The sequence below is a fragment of the Sitophilus oryzae genome, unplaced genomic scaffold, assembly GCF_002938485.1.
Source record: "Sitophilus oryzae breed Bouriz unplaced genomic scaffold, Soryzae_2.0 scaffold_1181_pilon_pilon, whole genome shotgun sequence".
Classification (NCBI taxonomy): domain Eukaryota; kingdom Metazoa; phylum Arthropoda; class Insecta; order Coleoptera; family Curculionidae; genus Sitophilus; species Sitophilus oryzae.
Genome location: NW_022145817.1, coordinates 1,121,584 through 1,148,643, shown reverse-complemented (window position 1 = coordinate 1,148,643; position 27,060 = coordinate 1,121,584). Strand labels below are relative to the sequence as shown.

Sequence of the window (27,060 nt, the reverse complement as noted above, 5' to 3'; positions counted from 1 at the left end):
TTATTTGGTCCGAAGTAAAATGCTGCCGAAGTTTCCGGAATATAGTTTGGACCAGCCTGTATACAGGGTGTCCCAGAAATAAGTGCAAATATTTTAACTGGTAGTATAGTTCAACCCCAGAAACACGCCTATGAGGTTTTTTTCGCAAAAAAAAATTTTGAGAATTCGAAATTTTTTGAAAAATTTTTTGGAATTTTTGTTTAGTTAAAAAACATAATTTCGTGATAATATGGCAACATAGGTATTAGATTAAATTTAATAGAAAAATCCAGAAGAGATCCAGTGGTTCTCAAAATTTTAGCAAAAAATCATTTTTTTGGAAATTTCAAAGTAAAATAACTCCGTTATTTTGGATTTATTTGAAAAACGATAAAGAGAAAACATGTTTCTTTTATGGAGATCTACCACCCCTTAAAATAGTCTGCTCTCTTCCATTCTTTGTACGTGCCCGTACCACCTGAGTTGGTTAATTTTGGCGTCTTCTGATATTCTGTGTTTAACGCCCATGATGTTCTCAATTCTTTCATTTCTAACTCTATTCAGTTTCGATTTTCCGGCCGCGCGCCTCCAAAAGTCCATTTCTGTAGCTTCGAGTAACTTAAGGTTTCTTTCTTTCAAAGGCCATACTTCACTACCGTAACTAATGCTACTTTTTACTATGCTGTTTTAAATTTTGTGTTTGTTTTCCTTTGATACGGTCTTGGAACGAAATATGCTCGGAATAATCAAGGAAGACCGTAAAAGAATAGAGTGGATACGACAAAAAACCCATGTAATAGATGTCATCAACAGAATCAAATGCCTCAAGTAGCAATGGGCAGGACATCATGGCAAGAAAGACAGACAACAAATGGACCACAAAAAACTACACATCATGGTACCCAAGACCTAGATGAATTAAGGGACCTAGAAGAAAACCAAACCATGATGTTAGGAAATTAGCAAGGATAACTTGGGCCCGCATAGCCAACAATAGTCGACAATGGGCCCAACTACAAAGAGAGTTTCTAACTATGTGAGGGCAGCTACACCATAATTGGAAATGGTTGAATAAGCTGAGAATGATGATGATGATGATTTTGGGACATAGTAACATAACAAACATAAGAAATTATTTTTTGTACTTCTGCTTAATAATCATTGAAAGAAGTGAAAATTAATATAAAAAACTCTAAAATAAAAACTATAAATAGTTTATAATCATCTGCTGATGATGCTAACATGGTTAGCGAAACGCGCGTCCAGTGTAAAAGTAAAAGTGTTTTGGTGTATTGTGGTGATTTAGTGTTTTTATTTTGCTGTTTAACACTAAGGGTTGCAACCCTCAACTGTAATAAAAAACTCTTCTGTGAGAAGATTTCAAATATACCTTTAAAAAGTGAAACAAGATAAATAAAGATAGTAACAAAGATAAGACATTATTTGTGCTCAAAAGTTTATTATAAACCAAATTATTCAAATTATTCCTCTTATTCATTGATTTTGAAAGTTTATTGCTTATAAATTTCTTGAAGAGGTTTTCCAATTATTGTTATTAAGCATTTTAGCCATATCATATAAAGAAGTACCTAAAACACGACTGATGTTCTATATGTTTTGATAAATAAAAATAAAAATTAATATATCTATGGTTAACCTAAACTAAACCTAAACTATATTGTGGACTGTATAATCCTTGGTAACTACGCGAAGATAGGTTTAACTCGACTGTTACGTGTTCTTTTGGAAAAACCGACCAACCTTGAGAGCTGGAAACAAACAATTATCTTTCTCTTTTGCAGAAACGACCGGTGAATAGCGAAACATATCAGCGGTACTATAGCACACAGTGGTACAAGTTACCTGCGATGACGCCGGACAAAAAAAATTAATTTCTTGTGATAATTATCTTTCTGATAATTTCTTTGCGTAGTTGTTACATATGCATAACAGTAATAAAATACAAAATTGTTATGAGAATTTTTAATAGTTCACTTGCTGTATTGATCTCATTTAGGTTGTAAAAGCATGAGTTATCTAAAACTGTATTATTAATACAAATAATAAAAAAAATTGTGTGTGCACTGTGTGGGCATATTTGAAGTAAAACTTCTTACTAACAGATATTAAATTGATGGATTTGAAGGACATGTTTGAAAAAGTAATAAATTAAAAATTAATACATAATTTGATTCACTTTCACAAAATTTGTATTAAATGACCATCTGTCCGTCTGAGGACCCCATTCGGGTACCTCTATCCACGTGCCATCGACCCATATTTAAGAAAAATCCTGACGATATCGCCTATTTAGAGGCATCGGTTCGAAACGTCGAAGGCGTCATCCTGTATCCCGTCCTCAATTATGCCGAAATCGACCCACATTTTTCATCAATATCAAGTACTTAGTCCCACCCTGATGAAGATGTAAACGAAACGTCGCATCCAACTTTGCAGGGCGGGTCCGTGTAAACCGTCGCTCACATAGCCTATCCACCAAATTTGGTCGCGAGCGGACTAACTGTCATAGTGACACGTGTGGTTGACCATGGTCAAGTTGGCCTTGGCCCAATCTATCGACATACCAAATTTCATTTAAATCGGATGATTTTTTCCAAGCCGTAGGTTGTCGTTACCACTTTTCCTCTCGACTGTTGTGTCGCGTGTCGTCTCGCCTGTTGTGTCACTGCCTTGAGTTTTTACTCCCAGCGCGTATAAAGAAGTTTCACTTTAAAAATTTAAATTCTAAATAAATCTTATTATTTATCTATATAAATTAATATGAATTTAATAAAATCATAGACATCTGCTGCTGCTATTTATTTCTGGGCTCTCGTTTCAAAGAAATCTATATTAGACCAGGATACAGTTCAAAATATAACATTTTTATAGCTCGCATAGAGATTAAAATTAATTAAAATTTGATATTTAATAAAAAATTACTAGTGCTAGCCAGTAAGATCCACATCATTTTAGTAAATCTGGAGTTTATTTTATCTTTATTCAATATGTGATTATTCGTATATATTAATTATTTTGCTTTATTAGTGCTTAAATCGTCTAAAAATGGCGTTTGTAATAATAATTGTTGAGATCTAAAATAATCTTAAGTACTTTGTTTGATTTGCCTTCAAAAATTGTCAACTTTTAATCATGTAAGGTTTTACATCTTTGTTAAAAATAAGAATTTGAAGTGAAATTTTCTATGTAATTAAAGAAAAATACCCAGTTTTGCATACCTACATCACGTAGGGCTTCTTCTAGGGCAAAATCAAGCAACATTGCTTCGCATTAGTCCACGGACCTGCATTATATAGATATAGTTAATCTAATGCACGGTTTTTCGCCGCGCTTCGCATAAGTGCGTGGCAAGCTTTAGGTTGATAATTAGTAAAAACTTATTGGTATTACATTTTTTAATAAACCTGTAGCGTTTTTTTAAACATCACTGCGAACGGCAGCTTTTCGTTGGTAGAGCAGTCGTGGATAAGGTATTTCACTGGAAAGAAACTAATTAACAATAATAACTCGAAATTATAAATATTGGGCGCCAGGCATGTACAGAGAAAGAAAACACAGTTGTATATTACTTAAAACTAATGACTATATTTATTCATGATGTTCTTAGATGGTACATGACATTGTAGAGTTCTAATAAATATATAGTGGTTATATGTCAAAGAAAGTGGTGGTAAGAGTCGTACTAAATATCAATGAAAACAACTACGATAAAATACAAGACATGTAAAGTTTAAGAGAATATATGAAATGTAGCATTACTTTAATTAATTTGATATATTCCATATGATGCTAAATCGAAGATGTTGCAACCTGTAGATTCTAGAATCTATGTTTGGTTATTCCTCTGTTAAAATAGTGCGATAATAATATCTATAAAGTAATACCATTACAAGATGTAATGCAATGAAACCTAAGATCTAAATTATATTTAATATTAATTTTTATATTAAATATTAAATCGACATGAATGTTCTTAACAACTAACCACTAAACATAGTCTGTACGATATTATTTAAGATGTACGTTATTGTTTAAGACTGTAAATGTTTTAAATGTTAAATGTAAAACTATAACTTAAATCTACACTTAGCTGTTCTTTATGTAATCTTGCTTTAAACAGTAACAGCGTGAGGTGGTCTCGCATCTCTGTACTCAGCCATCCAACAACACAACCAAAGGGGCCAGAATGAGGGCACCATGAATTGGTACAGCCGTAACTAACTAGCTTACAGCTGGGAACGAAGCAGCATGGGACTCAAGCTACATCCACGCTGTGGCACTTATATGTAAGAAAAAATCGTTCTTACTGGGGACACTCGTCCACAGGACATCCGTACATAAGATAATGTCCGTACATAAGACACTACCCGTACCGTGGACACAGTCCGTACCTTGGACACAGTCCGTACCTTGGACACAGTCCGTACCTTGGACCCTAAAAATATGAAACTCTTGTTTAAAACCAAACAAGGTCTAATAAACAAAATAAACCTACCTCGAAATACTTCCGAGGGCTCAACAAATAATAAACAACCTGTCCTTTCTTCCATGTGACAATCTGGAGGACAAAAGAAAAGGGACGCCAACGTGCCAGCAAAATACAAATACAAGTTGGGACATCCGTAACTCTACCCTAAAAATATTCAATAATAATATCGAATCTATAAAAGGTAATAACTATCTTTACCTGTAGCCTCGAAATAGCAGCTGATTCAAATTATACAGCAAGATTTAAATAATCACAATTTCTAAAAAAAACTGGGACTAATGGCGTCTGACAGGCCAAACGGTCAAACCAAAAGTGCCGTTAAATCACAGAGAGTTGACAGAAGCGATGTTGACAGCGCGCGCCTCCACGGAATAGTAACAGTGTTGTGTCGAACGATAACAGGGTTGGCGACTAGGGAACGTAAAAATTACGCGTTGGCGACTAGGGAACGTAAAACTATCCGGCCTGAACGAGAGGGAATCCGGTGATGATAGGCCAGACATCATATATTATATATAAAAAAGACATGTAACGAATTAAAAACGTTACAAACCTAATATTTTTGACACAGTTTCAGTAAAACGTGAATTCTGAATAACTAAAGACATACATACTGGCATTACTCGCTGACGAGTATTTGACACGCATCAGAAGATGGTCACGCAAGGCGTTTTCTTTCATGAGCTTTTCTGTGACTGAAAAGCCCGATACGTGATGTTATCTGCCTACCGTACTCCGGACATTCAAAAATCTCATTGCTTTGTTGCCTCTTTACTTTTTGGTTATCGCTCTTAACTGAGTTTACAATTCTTCTCCATTGAGTTCTATTGTGAGCGGCTTCTTCCCACTCATTCTGCATATTAATCCCCTTTAAGTTTTCATTGAAAATGTCTTTGTACCTTTTGAGTTGTCCACCCAGCCTCCTATTACTATCTACAAGCTCACCCTAAGCAGAGACTTTGGTATGCGGTTCTCTTATATTCTGCATACGTGACCAGCCCATCTTAAGCGGGATTTTGTAACTATGTCTTCAATACTCTCGCAGTTAGCTTTTTCAAGGACCGATACGTTTGAAACATGATGAAACCATCGGATTCTTAAGAGTTGTCTAATGGTGTCTCTGTTGCAACTTGTTTAATGCGTTCATGTGTCGTCGGTATAATTTATATATCTTCATCAATTATAATTGCTCGGTACACTGCAAGTTTCGTTTTTGTAATAAATTCATGATTGTAGAAAACCCTCTCTTTTAATTTCTTGAATGCTCTTGAGGCGCTGCTAATCTTGTGCTGAATTTCAGAGTCGATATTTGCTTTTTCCGAAATCAAACTGCCGAGATAATTGAATTCTGCTACATATTATAATAGTTCTTCTCCGATTTTTATAGCATTGTTGTGATATTCCGGGGGAGTGCACATGATTTTGGTTTTGTCGGTGTTTAGCTTAAGACCCAAAGCCTCGTATGCCCAGGTATATGTGTTCAATATTTCTTGTAATTGTTGTAATTAAAGAAATCTATTAATAAAATAGTACTTCTCTCGCCTGTGATTGGTTCTTTATGCAACATTCATGAAATATTATATTAGTATTTTAATAAAACACACAAGTGAACTGAAATTGCGGTACGTAAAATTTTTTCAACTTTTCTTACATGCAAGTAAAATTGTGAACTGTTAAGTGGCCTTTAGCTGTAAAATATTTTAAGAATGTCGATAAAAAAAACGGGCGCGTTATGTTAAAAATACCATTTGAATACGTTTCATAAATAAATTAATACTTACTTTCGAATTAATTCGAATATTATTCAATGCCTAATACTCCTCTTCATCGGTATCACCACAGGGAATGGGACAAAACGTGATTCGTCTGTTAAAAAATTGGACAAACAACTTTGTTTGAAAAACGTGATCGATGACGCAATCAGCACCGATAAATTAACAACTGCAATATTTATGTTTTTTTGATATTTTTGGTTCTCATTCGGAGGTAGAATGAAACTGGTTGGTGCCCAAAATTACTACTTATAAAGCTACTTGATTAGATGGGTATATCAAAAATAGATTTACCTATATCCAGTTTAAAATGATTAAAAATATCAACACATTGTCAAGTAGTGTCAATGAGTCAGTGGTAGATAAAGGTAAATTATGAAATAAAGTATCTTCTTGGATTGAGAGTGTCTCTAATTTTTACATTTTATACGATATTTTAGTCAGATGTATCACTGACCGTTATGAAGTGTGAACCAACTGATAAATTAATCTTGAAACTACAGAACTTATATACTATAGCAAGCCATTAACTTGTGACGGAGTTCTCAAACAAGTGAAATAAGAAGAAGAAGAGGAATTATTCTTTGCCATAAAAACGACTTTAAATTTATGTTTGTTCCTTAAAAGCACAATTAACTATAAGTAATAATAAAAATAATAAATAAATATATTAATATGATACACAAGTTTACACAATACAAAAACGAACATATTTTTTATGGCAAATCAATCAAAATTCATGCTGTGATTTAATTGAAAATCTAACTATTTGATGGTGGGTATCACATCAACTGTTATTTTATGGTATCTATACATTTCGTTTGCATTTTAACTTTCTCTTTTCTTTCTTGGAAACGGTCGGTTATGACGCAGATTGGTTTAGGTTTCACCAAATTCTTTGGCGATTTTGCACCAAGGTTTATGTAACATTACACAAGAAAATTTTGATTCGGGCTATACGACAAAAAAAAACAAAATTGAAGTATGATTAATCATTATACAATACTTTATTGGACTGTAAAAAGATCCTAGTGTGCAGGAAACCTCTCACATTCACTGAAAAAAATATATTAATACTAATAAGTATCTAATAATGTTAGGGAATGGAAAAAAATTCGGAAACTTTTGGTTATCACAAATTAATCAATTACGGTAAAGGCATTGTTTTGAATGCCCTATAATACAAAATTTTTGGTGTGTATTATGTGTATACATTATGTGTACTCTTATCTATTTTGGACAATGTTGTAAAAAGAAAATCTAATTTCTAGATAATTATACAAGGTATCCTATTTAATAAACCTAAACATGTACCAATACTTTAAAAATAGATACGTATGTTTAGAGAAATATACTAATATTGTATTTAGCATCAGAAGTTCTGTAAGAAACCGTTTTTACCGTTTTGATAAGATTTTGAGAAAATTTAAATATGCTGAGGTGTGCATGAACATGCTATATTTCCATGATCACCCTATATTATGAAATCTAAGAGGGCTATGATATTTTTTTTGGTTTCATGAGAAAAAGTTGCCAAGTTTTGTGGAAACCGCAAAATTTAATCTTTACTATAAGTTTGGCCAGCGATTCTGTAACAACGGGTCATCGGTAAAAGGAAACGAAGATTTCATTCACAAAATAGCAGTTGGTCAAGAATTCTTATAATAATATTATCCAGTAAAATTTAAAACACCCTCTGTAATAATTTCGTGAATACATTTTCTTAAAACATTATTTTTCTGACAGAACCATGTCTCCTGAGCATTTTCTTTTTTGGATCATGCCTTGGTTAATTTTGAAGAGCGAAATGAACTTACCACCAAAAATTTGCAATTTTTTTAATTATCATTTCTTTTTGAAGTTACTTTTCAATATGACAAGACGGCATGGTGATTATTGTGAACTATATTCTACTTTGAACTGCCCATCATGTTCGACGTTTGGGAAACGCTTGACAGGAAAAAATTGGTTATGGGTTACGAGGCTGTACCAGCTTCATTAAATGAACTTCGCTTGGTCCTTAAAGAAGAATGGCAGTATGAACGGACGTATACAGGCAGTTAAAGTAGCAATATAAAGTACTAGGGTATTTGTGAGAAGTTTTTTTCCGTTTGTGTACTTGTGCGAGTATTACAGATGTTCTCTTTAATATCGGTAATGCTGTTATCTGTTATCGTTATTAATGTTTATTAAAATCAGAACTGTATCGTTACTTTTTAACCTTTTTTTATTAAGTAGAATATATAGAGTATCCAATGCAGCATAATACGACATTATGACAATAATCACCAAAGCCATGTAGTACTGATATTATTATTGGTGTCCGTGTTTAATTATTGGTGTCAAATTTATTTTACTCTTAAAAATTAACCAAGGCATGTGTTGAGATGGAACAAAAAAGGAGGTATGGTCAAGACAGAAAGATGTTTTAGGAAAATTTGCTCACAAAATTATTGCACAAGGTGTTTTAAAGTGCAGGTAAAAAACACCATTCGATAAACTCTTTATAATAAAGCCCATTACTAAAGTTTATACAATACTGAGGTTAAGAATTAAAGTTGATATATTTATATACAGTTTGCCAAAAAAATAATGAAAATTGGACTAAAAATAAAAAAATATGACACTTTCAATTTGACGAAAAAATTTTCCGTTGGTTTTTTTGCATTTCAATGTATTTTACATTAAATGTATCTAGATTTTGTTTACTAATTTGGTAAATATAAATCTGTAAAAATAAACTTAAAAGTCTATCTAGCCACTAGTAAACTAATCAATATTTCCACTATTTCTGGTGAGAAGCATACAAATTGGGAGCACTGGCCAATAGCAAAATATTATGCGCATGACAGCTGGTTGCATCCGCGGTGCAATGATTGATCAGGCAAGCATGGCGTTGTTGACTTGCATGAACAAAATACAACCCTTAAAATTAAACACGGACGGACGGAGTGGACATGGAAGTGGACGACAGCTGCATAGTACAATATTGTTCAGATTATACCTACCTCGGAACAAAGATTAGCCAAAGTGAAGAAGAAATATTGGAGCGAATAATTAAAGGGAAAAGAGTTATAGGATGCCTAAACTCACTATTATGGTCAACAAACATCTCTATCGAAAGAAAACACCTTTTATACAATGCAATATTTAAAAGTGTTGTATTGTATGGATGTGAAACCTGGCAAATAAATAAAACTTTAGAGCGTAAACTACTGGCTCTTGAAATGGATTTTTGGCGAAGATCTGCCGGAAAGTCAAGAATAGAACGAATAACCAACGAGAGAATTAGAGAGATTATGGGCGTAAAGAAAACTATCCTCGATGAAATCGAACAACGCCAACTAATATGGTATGGACATGTAGAGAGAATGGCTGACGAACGTCTACCAAAACAAATCCTAAAATGGACACCGGCGGAAAGAAGAAAGAAAGACATGGATTGAGGGCATTAACTGGATTGAGGGCAGACATGGATTGAGGCCATATCCGAAAGAAATTTACTTCCAGGAGATTGGGAAGTTCGAAGGCAATGGAGACTGGGAACCGGAAGGCGTAGAACCCTATAGAACCGGATATATAATATAATAAAATTAAACACTCTTTACATAATCATTATTGTATCCTCTTACTCTCATCTACACTTTCCAATTATTTACAAATATTATTCTTGGTAACTTAGCTTATCTCAAAAACATTGAAAATTGCTTGCATGCTTGGAAACAATCTCATAAATATTTTTTTTTGTGCCAAACAAATCTTAATTGGCACAAATATAATAAAAAGTAATAAAAATGATAATTTCAGCTAATTTTGTTTGCTGGTATCTTAAATCATCTCGGTCGTATCAAAAAGTAAACATCACTTGATAAGATGATATTCAGAAGTGATATATAAGGGTTTAAACATGCGATCTTATCAGTTAATATAACATTTGAGTTTTGTGCGTACGATTTGGAATTGTTTTTATTTAAATTAATTAAAAAGACATTTAAAATGTATATTGAAGGATATTTCAGTGTTCAGGTAACTTACCTTTTTACCCTTTTTAGTTTTTACGATTCGGTATATTAATAAGGAAGTACCACAAGAAAAACTTTTGTATCTGTTTCTATGAAGAAAACTGTTGGTCTATATTTCAGTTCATCAGTACCTCAAAAAGGAAAAATACGGAACTCTTATAGCTTATAGGAACATCTTTTTGTCCGTCTGTCGATCTGTCAAGACCCTTTACCTCGGGAATGCATGGAGTTATCGAGTTGAAATTAAAGCCATTTACTCAGGTCTACAGTTCCTTGAACCTTTGAAAAAATCAAACCACTAAGTTAACGTAAAAAAAAGATATGGCCGTTTATGCCGCAAAAACGTATATTTCCACACTTTCAAAGGAATCAAAATTCGTAGTGTATTTTCCGTTGACCTAGGATTATGAAATTTGGCAAGTAATACCGTCTTATACTACACATGCATAGTGAAAAATCTGAAAACTATACCATTTTTAATTAAATGATAAAAAATATAGTCTCTATACGGAACCCTCGCCTCGGTGAGCCAGCCCGACTCGCACTTGTCTGGTTTTTATTTCTTAGAACTCTGTTCTTTGTTTCTAAGCTTATGGTCAAAAGAGATCAATACAATTTATGAAGTCTATTTCTTGTGCAATAATTTGTAAATGAATGTTATCATGCATATATAATATTTTGATAAAAAAAAGAAATGTTTTAAATCTTAAGTATTGTGTATATATATAGAGAGGAGTAAGACAGGGATGTGTGCTGTCTCCTTCGTTATTTAATGTTTATTCTGAGGAGATTTTTCGGGAAGCTTTCTCTTCAACAGATTGCGGTATTAAAGTCAACGGCGAAGTCATTAACAACATTAGATTTGCCGATGACACAGTTCTTATTGCCGATTCTGATACTGGTCTCCAGAGTTTAGTGGAACGACCAAAATGTACCAATTCCTATTAAAATAGAGGGCAATACCTTAGAACAGGTCTACAAGTTCAAATATTTGGGGTCCTGGATAGTTAACACCTTGAACAACGACGTGGAAATAAAAACCAGAATAGAACAAGCGAGAAATGCATTTCTAAAAATGAAGAACGTCTTCCAGAACCCGAGATTGGACCTAGAGTTGAGAACTAGGCTCGTTAAGTGTTATGTTTGGTCAATCCTATTATACGGAGCAGAAACATGAACACTGAAAGTTCAAGAGATGAATCGCCTCGAATCGTTCGAAACATGGATATATCGAAGAATGCTTAAAATTCCATGGACAGCCCATATCACAAATACCGAAGTCTACAACAGAATAGGCAGAGAGAGAGAATTGCTCAATATAATAAAAATAAGAAAAACATCATACTTAGGGTATATATTGAGAAATGAAAAATACCACGTCTTACAATTGATAGTTAAGGGTAAGATTGAAGCAAAGAAGGACAGGGGACTAGGAAAGACTCACCTAACTTTTGAAGAACTTATAAGGAAAGCCGAGAATCGTGAAGATTTTGCCAATGTGATCGCCAACCTCCACGAAAGAGACGGCACGTAAAGAAGAAGATTGTGTCAAGCTTCATTCATAACCTCGCAATTAGTGGAATAAATAAAATATTCAATTAATTTTAATTGTGTTTTTTAAACATTGTGAATGATCGTAAACTGAAAAGTATAAAGTGTAATTGAAACCACTAATTTATTTCACTAATTACGACGTTCTGAACGAAGCTTAAAGATCTTATCTTAAAATTATTTAAAGGTATTCTAAAAAAATCACTTTATATACTGGGTGTTTCATAAAATATATGCTATCTCTCGTGGGCAGATTCCTCACGTAAAAATAAGATTTATTTTTCATACCAACAAAGGTCTGATTCTGCATTGTTTCGAAGCTACTTAAATTTTTAAAACTTAAGTATTTTGATTTGTTTTAATTTTCTTCCACGTGCTTTTAGTGATGCGAATGAAATTTGGAGGGTAAGAGATACTATGAGTGCTACATATTTTAATGCTAAAAAAACTGTTGAATAGATTCACCAGGGACATGCATTCCAGACTTTTTTCCTCTTATTAGCAAAATTGTGTAGGCAATTTGATGCCGATTAAAATAATTGTATCTTGATATTTTGTCCATTTCGATCTAGATGAGATAAACGCAATTTTATTAATCACACTTAATAAAATTGAACAGAATATATTTTAACCTAATTTATTATTAAATATTATTACTATTAGTCCAACCTACAGCAATTTCAAATAAAAATAATTTTTATTTGAAATTGCTCCAAGAATAAGAAACGCTCTTTTAAACGAGCTCTCACTTTTTGGATTTTAATCATCCAGTCCGGTGTTATTAACATTTCAATAATAAGACATGTAACCTTCCCCCACCACTTTATTTTAGCAGATAGGAGAAAATGCTTCTAACAAAAGAGATCCTAAATTTACTGAAGATTATGAAGCTATTATTTATAGTACAACGTATCTAGGCAAAATTCCTTAAACATACCATTTTGTTTTTTTCCATAGCAGTTACGCCCTCTAGCGGCCATTCTACAAACTTATACAAAATAATTTCCAGCAATTTCTTATGGTCTCTTTAGTCATAAATATTTTTTTCTGCAAGCCCTACGACTAATACTTTCCGAGATACAGCCGAGAGCTATTCTTAGTGGGACACCCTGTGCATTGTTATTGGTTAGGAAGTTATAGGAACTTTTTTTCATATTTTTTAATGAATGACACTTATTTAACATTTTGGCAAGTTAATGGCATTATTAGGATTAAGGTAAATTAATTAAATTGCGTTTATCTCATCGAGGAGACCAAGAAACAACTTTGAATCGAAATTTAACGGTCTACTCAATTTTGCGAACGAGAGAAAAAAGGTCAGTGGTGCACGTATTTTTTTAGAAAAATATTCCAGTGACAACACATATGCACGTCCCTGGTGAATATGTCGGCACTTTTTTAGCATTAAAATATGTCGCACTTATAGCAATGTTTATCCTCAAAATTTCATTCAAATCGCTAAAAATACTTGGAAGAAAATTATAATAAATCTAAAAAAGATTATGATTTTAATCCCGTGTAGCTACGAAATTAAGCAGAATCGGACCTATGTTAATATGAAAAATAAATCTTATTTTTACGAGATGAATTTAACCACGAGCGATGGCACATGCTTTCTGAAACACTCTATATAAAAATATATATTTTAAATATTGATAAGTTGAACTCTAGCAACTTGCAAATGATCGTTAAGTCGACAGGCTGGTTATGGACAAGCGGTGGTCCGAACTGTATTCCGAAAACTTCGGCAGTATATTCTGCAGATAAAAGTGAGTAAAAAAGTTCGTATAAATGTATCTATGTCCTAAAATGCTTAGTTTCGGAGATACAGGGTGTAGAATTCTCATTTTTACTTTGTTTTTTTTCCAAATAATTTTTGCAGCAACGTCAATATTTGGATGAAAATTGGTGTACTAGTAGAGGGCGCCACCTACATATTTTTTAACTGGTTTGAAGAGTAATAACTTCTCGTCCGTACCTGTATAAAACTACTGTGTAAAAAAATATACATTTGCGACGTTTTTTACGTAAAAAATGTCTATTGCTAAAAATCGCTATGAGTATTGGTTTTCAAGATATTTGTAATCGAAATTATCAATACCAGTCATCATTGCCATAAATAATTAACATTGACTAAATAGTTATTAGACTGACATCATAAATTTGAAAGTTTTTGTGCCAAAAGTTCAACAGAAACTGTTTTATAATCATTTTTTGCATAAAAATTTATGATTAATTTAAAAAAATAAAAATTTCCCAAATTTATTATTTCAGTGAAATAACTATCTACTCAACGTGTTTATTTTTTTTATTTCCATTCCAAATATCTTGAGAACAGTTGCTCGTAGCGATTTTTACAAAGAAATATTTTTTACGTAAAAATTCACCGAGATGTATATTTTTTTCCTCGGTAGTTTTATACAGGTACGGACAAAAAGTTATTACGCTTCAAAACAGCTACAACACATGTAGGTGGCGCCCTCTACCAGTAGGAGTCATATTGATATCAATATCAAATTTCTCATGTCAAAAAACTCCTAGACACCAATTTTCATCTAAATATTGACGTTACTTCAGAAATTATTTGGAAAAAATCGAAATAAAATGAAACTTCTACACCCTGCATCTCTGAAACTAAGCATTTTAGGATATACATTTATACGAACTGTTTTACTTATTTTTAACCGCAGAATATGCTGCCAAAGTTTCCCGAATACAGTTCGGACCACTCTGTATTTATAAAGAAAAAATCGTACGAATTCTGATTCAAGTAATTAGCGCGATGCCGATGTATAATAGAAAAAAAATATTAATTTTCTCTTGTTATCTGTAAAATAACTTTTGGTAGCGTAACGCTAAATTATTTAAATGTTATTCTATTCTCTTATTCACTTAACTTTGTTTATTTTTCTATTTTGTATTTTCCTACTGTCAGAGCTAATTTTAAAGGTGACATTCATTTCCATCACACCGAACCAACTGTTTATAATTTTTAAATCGGCGATAATAACCAGACCATCTTGTCAGGAATCTTTTCGTTTAATTATGTCTAATAAAATAAATCGTTTCCATCGAAAATTTCATCCCAGACGCAATAATTGCCACGTCACATCTGCTAAAACAGATTTTTACCATGACTACGTTAAAAAAAGTACTAGTGACGTTAATTATAAAAGTTCCTATATAAAAAAACCTATTAAAGTATATATAATAAAGCATTAGTGGCACAAAGAGTAAGAGGCTGTCTTTTTTTAATAAACGTTATGACGTGATCCCTCTCAAGGAAGCAGTCGCATTATATTTTATAAACGATAAAGGTTCGTTGAATTCTTCTGATACCCGTCCAAATACTCGCTGCAGACGGGTTCAAGAAATCCAGTTTTATATAGAGAAGTAACAAAACAAAAAAGATATCAAAGTGCCATTACGGATCATTACGGATATAGTTCTCCACCTTCCTAGATTTTTACGGATTTCAAATTTTAATATTAGTCAGATTGTCAAGGTGAACCAAAATACCATGCCGTAAAGATAGAGAGGCAGCACGGAAAAACCGTGACATTGAACGAAGACAGAGGACTTCAAAATGTTCGTACAGTATGTGCGTGCATAATCAAGCGGTGCGTGAAACACATTTTCGTTTAAGCCGGCCAATAAGCGGCGGGTTCCGTTTAAAGAATATCGGTCTTTTTCGACAAAAATATCGAATTCTGACAGTGAAATGTTAGTGTTAGTATTTTAGGAATATCAAAACATATATGTGGTGTGAAAATGGAACGATCTAAAGGTAGCAACATTATTTTTTTATCTATTTATAGGTTAAGATGTGGGGAATTTTCGAAAAATTGTATTTTTAGTGCGTTGATTTGTTTAATGCCGATCAAAGTAATAATTTAGTGGCTTGTTATGTTTGTGAGTCTAGTTCAAAGTTAATTATGAATGGAGTAAAATAAGTTGATGATCATTATTTACATAGAAAAATATAATTTCTTATAACCTAATAACTACAAAAGTGTATAAATAAACTGCTTATACAGTATGTCTCAGGATTTTCTTTACCGGAAGAAAAACTATTTTATATTGAGTAAAATGCATTCTTCGTAAAAGTTTTGGGTGTCCTAAAATTATTCTACTTTTCCAAATTTTCGTACCGTTTCAGGGATAAATGAAGAAAATACGAAAATCTAGTTCAAAATCAAAAAATAATATCATTCGAAAAATATAGTTTTCGTTCTTTGATAGATGGTTATTATTAATTTTGACTAACATTATATTTTTGGCTGTTTTAATATGTTAAAGAAGCATAACCTTTATTTAGTTCAATACCACGGAAAATATTATTAAAAATAAATATAGATAAATTATGTGCTTCTTTAACATTTAACTATATTTTTATATAATACATATAAAAACATTTAAAAATTTCCAATTTTTCAAAAGAAAAAATTCTCAAATAGACCTCATAATCGTTTTTCTGGGGTCGAAATATATAGTACCCCTAAAATATTTGCACGTATTTAAGACTTTTTTTTGTATATAGAGTTATTATTTACATCAATAAAACTCACCTCCTTAACAGTGACTAGGGGCCATTACTACGCTTTCCTGTTCAAAATCTCGTTCAAATAATATTCTAATAAGGTTGTGATGAGTTTTTACAACGGCTATTAAGCTATCTTGTACACTTCGCGCTAAAAGAGGTTCCAAAAAGAACAATATCTGACTGCTAGGTCGTCTGTTAAAATTTTTTAAGTATCACAACACAATTCATTTAAACCAAAACTCGTAATGCAAAACTAGAGAGTCAAAACGAATGACAATGTCAGAAAATAAATAAATAAATGTGGTAACTTGACATTTTTTACAACAGATCTATCACCTGAATCCCTAGAGGGAAATTTAATATCCAGTAGTCAGCCCGGCGCCGAATATGTCCGTGGTTGGCAACAATAAATTTACTCGATTACGTAACTAAAAGTTTAATTGGTATTGCTTATACGTGCTTAATAACAAATTATTTCATGTTTTTTTTATTCTTAAACTTTATAATATTTTGATATGTTTTATGCAAAACATTCTATTTATTATGAAATATGGTTAGACACATTAAATATGCAAAATATGCAATTTGCATATTTGGGATTCCCTATAGTGATTTACATCGTCTGCCTTAGTAGAAAGAAGTTATTATTTAAAAAAAAAATTCACGAAAAAAACTCTCAATCGTGTTTCTGGGGTCGAAATATACTACCCTTAAAAATATTTGCACTTATTTAAGACTCCCCTGTATAATTACTTTATTTAAAATATATCGTAATTTGCATCAAATTAATGAAATATTTACACCGCTTAAATTGAGTTAAAAGAAAATGGAACTATGATAATATAATCTGACGTAAATTTAGAATGCTTAGTTATAAGGGAAAAAGATATGACGTGAATGAACGCCATATGTTTGGTATTTGCCTATCCAAAAATTATTTATTTTACTTAGAAATTTGCGTATATAATTTAAGTTCTAAAATTAAAGTTTGAATACAGCGCAAATGTTTGGATAATTCAACATGTGCCTCGGTAAAACCGTTTCGAATGTGTATTTCTGACGAATTACTTAGAGATTGATATATTTTCTAACAAAAAATCAATTTAAGTTCGTTAGCTATTATTTACTTTTTATAAATAACTTTGTGCAGAAATGACAAATCGAAAATTTTTATTCAAAAAACAATGTTTACAGCACCTTTTTCAATAAAATATCTCATTCGCGAAATGAATTAGCGAATTTTTGGATTTTGTTTTAGATATTTTCAAAAATATTTAATCAATATTATTTATAGATATTGTAATGAAATATTTTCAGGATAACGACTTTTGAAAATAACTGCGATAGCATTAATAATTATATGTGTACTACTATACAAAAATTATCTATGATAAAATTGAAATTACTTATTTGAAATCGCATGCTTTCTTTTTTTTTCCATGTAAACAATGTATTTTTTTAATAGGTATACCTATAATATCTATTATTTGTACATTATGTGTACATTTCCCACCTTTAATATCTATTTTATATTAAGGTATCAATTAAAAAAAATATAATTATATCAGACACTCGCAGAATATGGCATATAGTAACGAAAACTAATTATAATATATTACACTATCTAACTTTGTTTATTTTTCTTTCAGATGCCGCAGACAGTGCCTTCGGCGGGTTTTACACCACCTTGCGACTACAGTAACTTCGCAGAAAACTTCGACTTATCTCTTTTACCTGGAGGAGATCAACCTATCCCAACCACACTCGGATTTTACCATACAGGTTCCGAAAAACAGACACAACCAAAAATATTCACAACATTTTATCCCAGCTCCCCAGAAAGCCAGTCCTTGACCTCCGACAATGAATTCTCCCCCGACTTTCAACCGGACTTTCAAAAGCTCTTAGGCGATAACAAGAAATATTTATCGGCACAATCGCCAATTCATTTGGAAGTGCCCCAGCCTAACTCGCTAGGACACCACTCCACTCCAGGATCTCTGTCTCCTTACTCCCCAAGTTCGCAAGGACTTTTATCCCCTAACGATCAGTATTCGACGTACAGAGATCAAACGTTTTATCCTAGTTCCCCTGAATATTCCTTGTATACCTCCAGTCCCTCTTCGATTTATTCCAAATCGCCTTGTGAAGAATATCTTCATAGCGGATACATAAAGAAAGAAGATACCTATTCGAATTCTACGTCTCCTTTGCCAAACTTTTCTCCGTTTTCTATCAAAGAAGAGAATTTCTTACCCAATCTCAGTCTATCATCGCCAGTTTCCCCTGCGGCATCCAATTATTCTTGCGGCTCCTCCCCAGAACAAATATCGCAGCAAAGCGGAATTTTCGATCCCCAAAAACAAATCAAGCAAGAGAGCACGGTGGATTTCAGCGAGATATTGGGCGAGTTTCCAAGCACGGATACTCTTCGTAGTCTGCTCCAACAGAAACCTCAAGATACCCTGTTGCAAACGGTTCCAGATACTCCAAAAGACCATCAGTTATTGCGTCAAGTGTTGAGAGACACAAGCTTCCAAAAGAAGTTTAACATTCGACCAATCGATTTTTCTTTTGTGAATGGCGACATCAAAATGGAGGACGGTTGTGATGGTGATCAGGCTGACCTGATGATGGGCTGTGAGGAGCAGATCTCCAGAGAGAGTATTGAACCTGTTCTCACCATGGCTATCGAACAGATGAGAAAAGATGTTGGAGAGACCTGTTCAGCTTTAGGAATTTCACCAGGTAAGATTTAACGTCAATTACTATTAATTTCTATTTGTGAACTACTTGATTGCTATTAGCTTTTTAAAAATTTAAAAGTCAAGTAGTATAGTTGTCTACGCCTCTGCCTGAACTCCGCCACTGGGTTGTGCGCCTCTACGCCTTCCCGACAAGAGACGAATAAAGACATTAGCAGAAGTCAGACGTGTTTTTAATTCTCTCCACTAAAAGTTCAAAAGTTAAACATAAAATTTGGTCCTTCGAACTGGATTTCTTTAAAAATCAGCAAATCAGAAGTTTCAACACAACGTATCAAGAAAAGTTTATTGAAAAACCAGGTGTAAAAGCCGAAAAACCGAGAAAATTAATATCAACCAGTAAGTCAGCGGAGTTGCATCGAAAAATCAGCGACGCAGCGAACGTGTATGCAGGTGGTCGACTGTTTTTTGACCGAGAAGCGGCCTTGAATCAGCCAGCCAGCCCTTTGTCGACGCCCGTCGGTGAGCGGTGAGTCAGATCCTTTTATTTTGTTTCCTTATCTTTTCCGCATTATTTTAAAGCCGTATCTTAGTTCGAATTCAGAATGTCTGATAACGAATTAAACGTTAATGTACAGGGTGATCTCGCGCAAGAGTTAAAAATCTTTAAAACAAAAAGAGCGACTATAAAAAGAAAACAAACAAGTTTTAAAAATTATATTGATAATTTTTTTACTACTGTAGTAGGGGGTCTAACGTTTTCAGAAATTGATAAAACCACAATTTTAGAGTTTGAGGCGCGATTTGAAAGGTATCAGGGTATTTTAAGTGAGTTCGACGGGGTGCAGGAAAAAATTGAATTGTGTAAAGATGATGATGAGTTTTATGAACAACAAACACAAGAAAGAGAACAATTTGAGCAAACGTATTTTCAGTTAATTAGCAAGGGCAAAAGTTTTTTAGACGATTATCACCAAAATATAAAACAAAATAATGACAATTATTCAGACACAAATTCTAATCATTCTAGAGTATCAAATCATGATTCGAGGCAGACGAAAAACGTGAAACTTCCTGAAATAAAACTTCCGAAGTTTTCTGGTCAGTACGAAAACTGGCTAGAATTCAGGGATACATTCGGCTCTTTGATCAATAGTAACAACAATCTATCAAAAATTCAGAAGTTTCACTACTTACGATCTGCTTTGGAATCAAGTGCCGCTCAGGTTATAACCTCAATTGAATTTTGTGCAGATAATTATACAGTCGCTTGGGACACTCTATTGGCAAGATTTAACAATGGTGGTGTCTTGGTATATAATCATGTAAAGTCCATTTTTGACATGCAACCATTAAATTTTGAGTCAGCGGTTGAGTTAAGAAGAATATTAGACTCTTTAGCCAAGCACTTAAGAGCTTTAAAAATTTTAAAACAGCCAACAGAATCGTGGGATACGTTATTAATCTATATTATTACTAACAAATTAGACAAGAAAACCTCCCGCGAATGGGAAGAGAGGCGAGTTAAGTTGTGTGCCAATCAAGGCCAGTCAAGTTCAGATAGCATTAATTTACCAACTTTGATAGATTTTAAAAATTTTCTGAAACAAAAGGCAGATTTATTAGAAACTCTAAATTTAATGTCAGATAAACCAGTAAAGAGCTCACGATCCACACACTTAGCGTACGAAACAGACCAACAAGTTTCTAATAATGAATCACAAGCAAAACCCGTCTCTCAGAAAAATATACAGTGTGCTTTTTGCAAAAGTTACTCTCATTTTATTCATAATTGTACAAAGTTTCTTGAACTGTGTGTTAACGATAGAATCGAAAAGGTCAGAAGTCTTAAACTATGCACAAATTGTTTGCGTGGTAATCATTTTAGCAAAAATTGTTTTGCTGGAAACTGTAGAAAATGTAGGGGTCGGCATAACACGTTGCTACATTTGGTAACGAAATCAGGTGAGAGAACAAGGGGGGACGAACAAAAAAGTGCTGGGGACAATAGAACCACAGATCAAACAAAAGTTTTTAATTGCGCTTCAAATAGGCAAAATTCATGCGAAAGTACGATTCTATTGTCTACGGCTCTTATTCAAGTGTTGTCACGGTCGGGGGAGTGGCAAGAATGTAGAGTTTTGTTAGATTCCGCAGCCCAATCTAACTTCGTAACAAAAGAATGTTGTGATAGATTGGGGTTGGAGACTTCAAGAGCAAATATTTCGGTAGTAGGAATTAACCAAGCAATCTCTGACATAAACCAAATGTGCCAAATCTCCTTGCGATCCATGTCCAATTCTTTCAAATCAGAAGTTTCATGTTTAGTAATACCAGTTATCAATAATTTTGTGCCTGAGCTATCATTTGATAGTTCCAATTTCAATATTCCAAAAAATCTTCGTTTGGCTGATCCTAGTTTTAACAAATCAAACAAAATCGATATTCTTCTTGGAGCTAGTATTTTCTATGATCTTTTGTGCATTGGTCAAGTAAGGTTAGGAAATGGTAAGCCTACCTTACAAAAATCCGTACTAGGCTGGCTAGTATCAGGTTCAGTATCGTCACCAACTAACTCAAAAACTATTTGTAAGCATGTCTCAAACTTAGAACTTCAGAATCAAATTAAGGCATTCTGGGAAGTCGAGGAAATCCAATCAAAGCAAAGTACTCTTTCTGAGCAAGAAAAACAATGCGAGGAGTTGTTTCAAAAAACTACTCGACGTGATCGCGATGGCAGATTTATCGTACAAATACCTTTTCAAAAGTCTCCTTCATTGTTGGGCGAATCACATGAGGTTGCTCAGAAGCGTTTGTGTTCGGTTCAGTTTAAGCTGTCCAAGGATTCTACAATGAAGCAACATTATATAGATTTCATGCAAGAATATCTGGAACTTGGTCACATGCAACTTTCAAAGTCTAATTCTGAACAAGGTTATTTTTTACCTCATCACGGGGTCTTTAAGGAACAAAATCAAACGACAAAATTACGAGTTGTTTTCGACGCCTCGGCGCGTACAGATTCAGGTCTGTCGCTAAATGAGTTACAATATGTGGGGCCGACAATACAGGATGACTTAGTGTCTATTTTGTTGCGATTCAGGCAATACCAGGTAGTCGTTTGTGCAGATATCATCAAAATGTATCGGCAGATACTAATTGATCCATCTCAGCGATGTTTCCAGAAGATTCTGTGGGGTATAAGTTCTAACGAACCAGTTCAAGAGTATGAGCTAAACACGGTTACCTATGGCATGGCCTCCTCTCCTTGGTTGAGTGTTAGATGTCTTAAGCAATTAGCATTAGAAAATTCAGATGTTTATCCCAGAAGTTCTGAGATAATATCAAAAGACTTTTATATGGACGATCTGTTGACTGGCGGTGACACGCCTGGTGAGGTGATCAAAATTTGTAGCGAAGTAACTGATATTCTTCAGTCAGGCTGCTTTCCTTTGCAAAAGTGGGCTTCTAATAACTCAGAAGTATTAAGGCATGTTAAAGCATCAAATCCGTCAGCCATTTTTAAACTTGGTGATGGCGAAAAAACAAAAACTTTAGGTATATTTTGGGCTTCATCTGAAGATCTCCTTAAGTATAACATCAGTAATCCTTCTTCCAAAGCCATAACTAGGCGAACTGTGTTATCTGACATTGCCCAGATCTTTGACCCCTTGGGTTTACTGGGTCCGTGTGTTGTGATTGGAAAAATCATAATGCAGAAGTTATGGATTCTTAAGGTATCGTGGGATGAAAGTCTACCCTCCGATTTAGACACAAAATGGAGATTGTTTCGTAGGCAGCTTCTAGAGTTAAACAAGGTCGAACTTCCTAGATGTGTCATATGTCATTCTAGCAAGGAAATTCAAATTCATGGTTTCTCCGACGCATCTACGGAAGCCTACGGGGCTTGCATATATATTCGTAGCTCAAACAGCATGGGCGATGTTTTCGTTAGACTTCTGTGTGCTAAAACTAGAGTAGCACCACTAAAATCCCTCACAATTCCTCGACTCGAGCTATGCGGAGCATTATTGCTCGCCCAACTGTTTGACAAGGTCAAATCTTCTTTAAATTTAAGTGTCACAAGGCAATATTTCTGGAGTGATTCCAGTATCTGTATAGCATGGATAAATAAAAACAGAGCCTCGTCTATTGCAAGTATTTGTACAAAACAGAGTTAGTCAAATTCAAAATATCACCAATCCAATAGACTGGAGGCATATATCAGGCAAGGATAATCCAGCAGATTTATTATCTCGTGGAGTAATACCTTCAGAACTTGAAACGATGAGTTTGTGGTGGTCAGGACCTCCCTGGTTGCAAAAGTCGCCAAGTGATTGGCCAGAATATTTGGTTGAATTTAAGGGTGAACTTCCTGAAAAAAGGAAAGAAGTTGTAACTTATTCCATGCAGCTCTCCGATCCATTTCCAATGACGAGATTTTCATCTTTTAAAAGATTACAAAGGGTAGTTGCATGGTGTCTCAGATTTATGTCAAATTGTAAAAAGTCAAAAACAACCAGAATCTTTGAGCCACTATCGGCAATTGAACTTGATCAGGCTACAAAATATTTGGTAATTGTTTCCCAACGAGAGAGTTTTGGTCAAGAACTTACTCTGTTAGCAAAAAATAAACCATTACAAAGAGGTACTCGAATTTTAAGTCTCAACCCTTTTATCGACAGGGATTGTGTACTTCGTGTGGGTGGACGCCTGCAAGAATCTTCTGCTACTTTTGACAAGAAGCATCCTGCAATCCTTTCAGGTAGTCACATTTTAACTAAGCTTCTTTTTACTTATGAGCATGCGCGTCTATACCACGCCGGACCTCAACATTTGTTATATTCAATAAGGGAGAAATTTTGGCCTTTGGGTGGTAGAAGTTTAGCACGAAAAACTGTCCACAGTTGTGTTCGATGCTTTAGAGTAAAGCCTTCAAATCAAATGCCCATAATGGGAATCTTACCAAAGCAGCGTGTTTCTCCTACTCCTCCATTTTTTACGACGGGCATAGACTATGCGGGTCCAATCTTGATTAAAACTAAAAGTGGTCGAGGAGCAAAAACCTCAAAGGCATATATTTGCTTGTTTGTCTGTTTTACGACGCGTTGTATTCATATCGAGTTAGTGAGTGACTTGACCACTGAGTGTTTCATAGCGGCTTTCAGGCGATTTGTTGCTCGAAGAGGCAAACCGTTTGAAGTGTTTTCCGATAATGGTACCAACTTTGTTGGAGCTAACACAGAACTTAAAGAACTTAGCAAATTTATTTTTAACAATCAAAATGTTCTCCAAGAAAGCATTTCCAATATTGGTGTTAACTGGAAATTTGTTCCTGCATTCTCGCCTCACATGGGTGGATTATGGGAAGCTGGCGTCAAATCCGCTAAAACGCATTTAAAACGAGTTTTACGCGACGCTAAATGTACTTTTGAGGAACTAGCAACAATTTTAACTGAAATTGAAAGCATTCTGAATTCAAGACCACTTGCTCCCATCTCCTCCGATCCATCAGACCTTCAAGTATTAACTCCTTCTCATTTCCTTATTGGTCGATGTCTTACCACTTTACCCGATCCAAATCTGACTCACTTAGCCATGAATCGCCTCTCGAGGTTCCAGTATATTCAACAGCTCCAGCAGCACTTCTGGAAGCGATGGTCTCGTGAGTACCTATCTGAAATGCAAGTTCGATCCAAGTGGCAAAGACATGTCCAGCCACTCACTGAAGGTGACCTAGTTGTTATCAAGGACGACAATGCGCCACCGTTAAAATGGCTATTAGGGCGTATCCAGGGATTCTGTGTTGGTCCAGATGGAGTAGCACGAGTAGCAGACGTCATCATTGGTAGCGGCAAGGTGATTCGACGATCGTTAGCAAAGTTGTGCAAGTTACCGGTGGCTACGGAAATGTGTGACAAAAGCTCGTAATAGTGCCGGTTAGTGAATGCAAGTTACAGTGTCGCATGTCACCAGTTGGTTTTTCCTTATTTTATAATATTTTGATTAAATTGTTTTTTATTATTTTCATAATATTTTAAAGTTAAATTGTACCCAATTTCATACAATATTATTTGTAGTTTGTTAACTTTGATATTATGTTATAACTGTTATATTTTGAAAGCTAATAGCTTTCAAGGCCGGGGTATGTCTACGCCTCTGCCTGAACTCCGCCACTGGGTTGTGCGCCTCTACGCCTTCCCGACAAGAGACGAATAAAGACATTAGCAGAAGTCAGACGTGTTTTTAATTCTCTCCACTAAAAGTTCAAAAGTTAAACAATAGTTAATATTTATAATAAATCCCAACAAGTCACATTTTATATTTCTTTTATCTACGAGAAAATCGAAACTATAATGTATCTTAAAGATAACCTTGAAACAATTAAACGAATATCAGATATTTTCCAAGCTCATAGTAAGTGTTCTACCATTTACTTCATTAGTTTAACAGTTCTTTCAATGTTTTTAAATGTTGAAATTCTTTGTTAAATGCTATAATGGTCACGTTGAAGAGTTTTATATGCAAATGAACACTAGATTGGTACGAGAGTAGATTATGTGAACGGTTTATAGAACCTATAGTGTGTATCAAAAAATTTTTAGTTTTCTTTACCCTCTTTATTTAAGTACACATATCAAGAAAGAAAATATTACAGATCTCCAGCCATTAGCCCTTCTATACTTCAGGATAAAGCTTATTTATATTATGAGCTACAATTAAATGATATTATTTTAATATTAAGTCTGATAATAATGTGTGTGTGTGTGTGTGAATGTTATTTGTAATATGAATACTCCCTAAAATAATAGGTGTGTGTGTGTGTGTGTGACTGTTATTTGTAATATGAATACTCCCTAATTATGTAAATGAAAATTGAATTTTAACAAGATTGTTTTTAAAAGTTGTTTGTTTGTCAAGACACTGATAATTATTTTACCATTATAATTATTGCAGTATTGGTTTAGACCCCCATGAATTGCCAAACATCAAAATATACATCTGTTTTCTCAAAACAAAGTTATTTTTGCCTTTAGCGATAACAGTTACTTTATATTATCAATTTGCAATAATTAAATTGACCTTAAATGTTTAATATTTAAGAGTAATAATAGTTTAGTTGCTATGAAGAATAATTATTCGCATGAATAATAATTTATTTTATTCTGTTTATTGAATCTCTGCCATTTAACACACAATCTTATAGTTTCTAAAAAGTATTCTGTTTCATCATGATTCGAATTGATGTCCTTGATTTCCGACATCAGCAACTGAGAACTCTTTACTATCCATTGCAAAAGGAATTAAAGGATTGACTGAGAGATGAAAAAGAATGAAGAGTCTATGTTTACTCACACGCTCTCATAGCCTACTAACTTCTGTCTTTTGATAGCCATACTGAATCATGCATTGCATATTGTCATAAACTTCTCTGTCATTTTGATTTTTTTTTCTTTGCTCATAAATCGGCAATATTGAAAAGAACCTTAACCTATAAAATCTTTAAATTATATGATGATTTGGCATGTAATCTAAAATCTTCAAATTCGTTAATTTTTAAAATATAATTAATGAAACAATTATTACCTGAGCAAACATAGACTCTTCATTCCCTTTCATCTCTCATTGCGTCTCCCAAGTCCTCCTCTGCATTCTACCTTCCCTCCGATATTTAATTTCAACAGATTTGCTCACCATTCTGCATAACTGGAGAGAAACCAAGTATTACTGTAAGTAAGTAATACTTGGTACAAGTATGCAGTTTCTCGTTTTTTATATTTGTAAGTATTTCCCATTCTTTATTAAACTTTCTCAGAACCTCTTCATTGTGTCTGTGATCTGTCCCAGGTATTTTTAATAGTCTTTTGTAGACTGTAGAATGAGTAAAGGGGGGGGGGATTAATCACTGCGACCTTAAAGATCTATTGTGCCCCCTTCCTTGAGTCATCACACAATCTATAACCCATCATACCTCTGT

At 33.8% G+C, this 27,060-nt stretch overlaps 1 protein-coding gene across 2 annotated transcripts in view; it reads left to right on the top strand.

The window, feature by feature from the left end:
• Window positions 1–27,060, top strand: part of LOC115891453 (DNA-binding protein D-ETS-4) — a 67,813-nt gene that overhangs the window by 10,026 nt on the left and 30,727 nt on the right. Inside the window, exons 1-2 of one of the 2 annotated variants that reach the window (XM_030911905.1) lie at window positions 10,188–10,287; window positions 18,027–19,125. In XM_030911905.1, the coding sequence (XP_030767765.1) occupies window positions 10,258–10,287; window positions 18,027–19,125 (1,129 nt within the window). In that variant the 5' untranslated portion in view covers window positions 10,188–10,257. Of the gene's footprint in view, window positions 1–10,187; window positions 10,288–18,026; window positions 19,126–27,060 lie in introns of those variants that run through there. The other variant, XM_030911903.1, reaches the window with a different exon arrangement.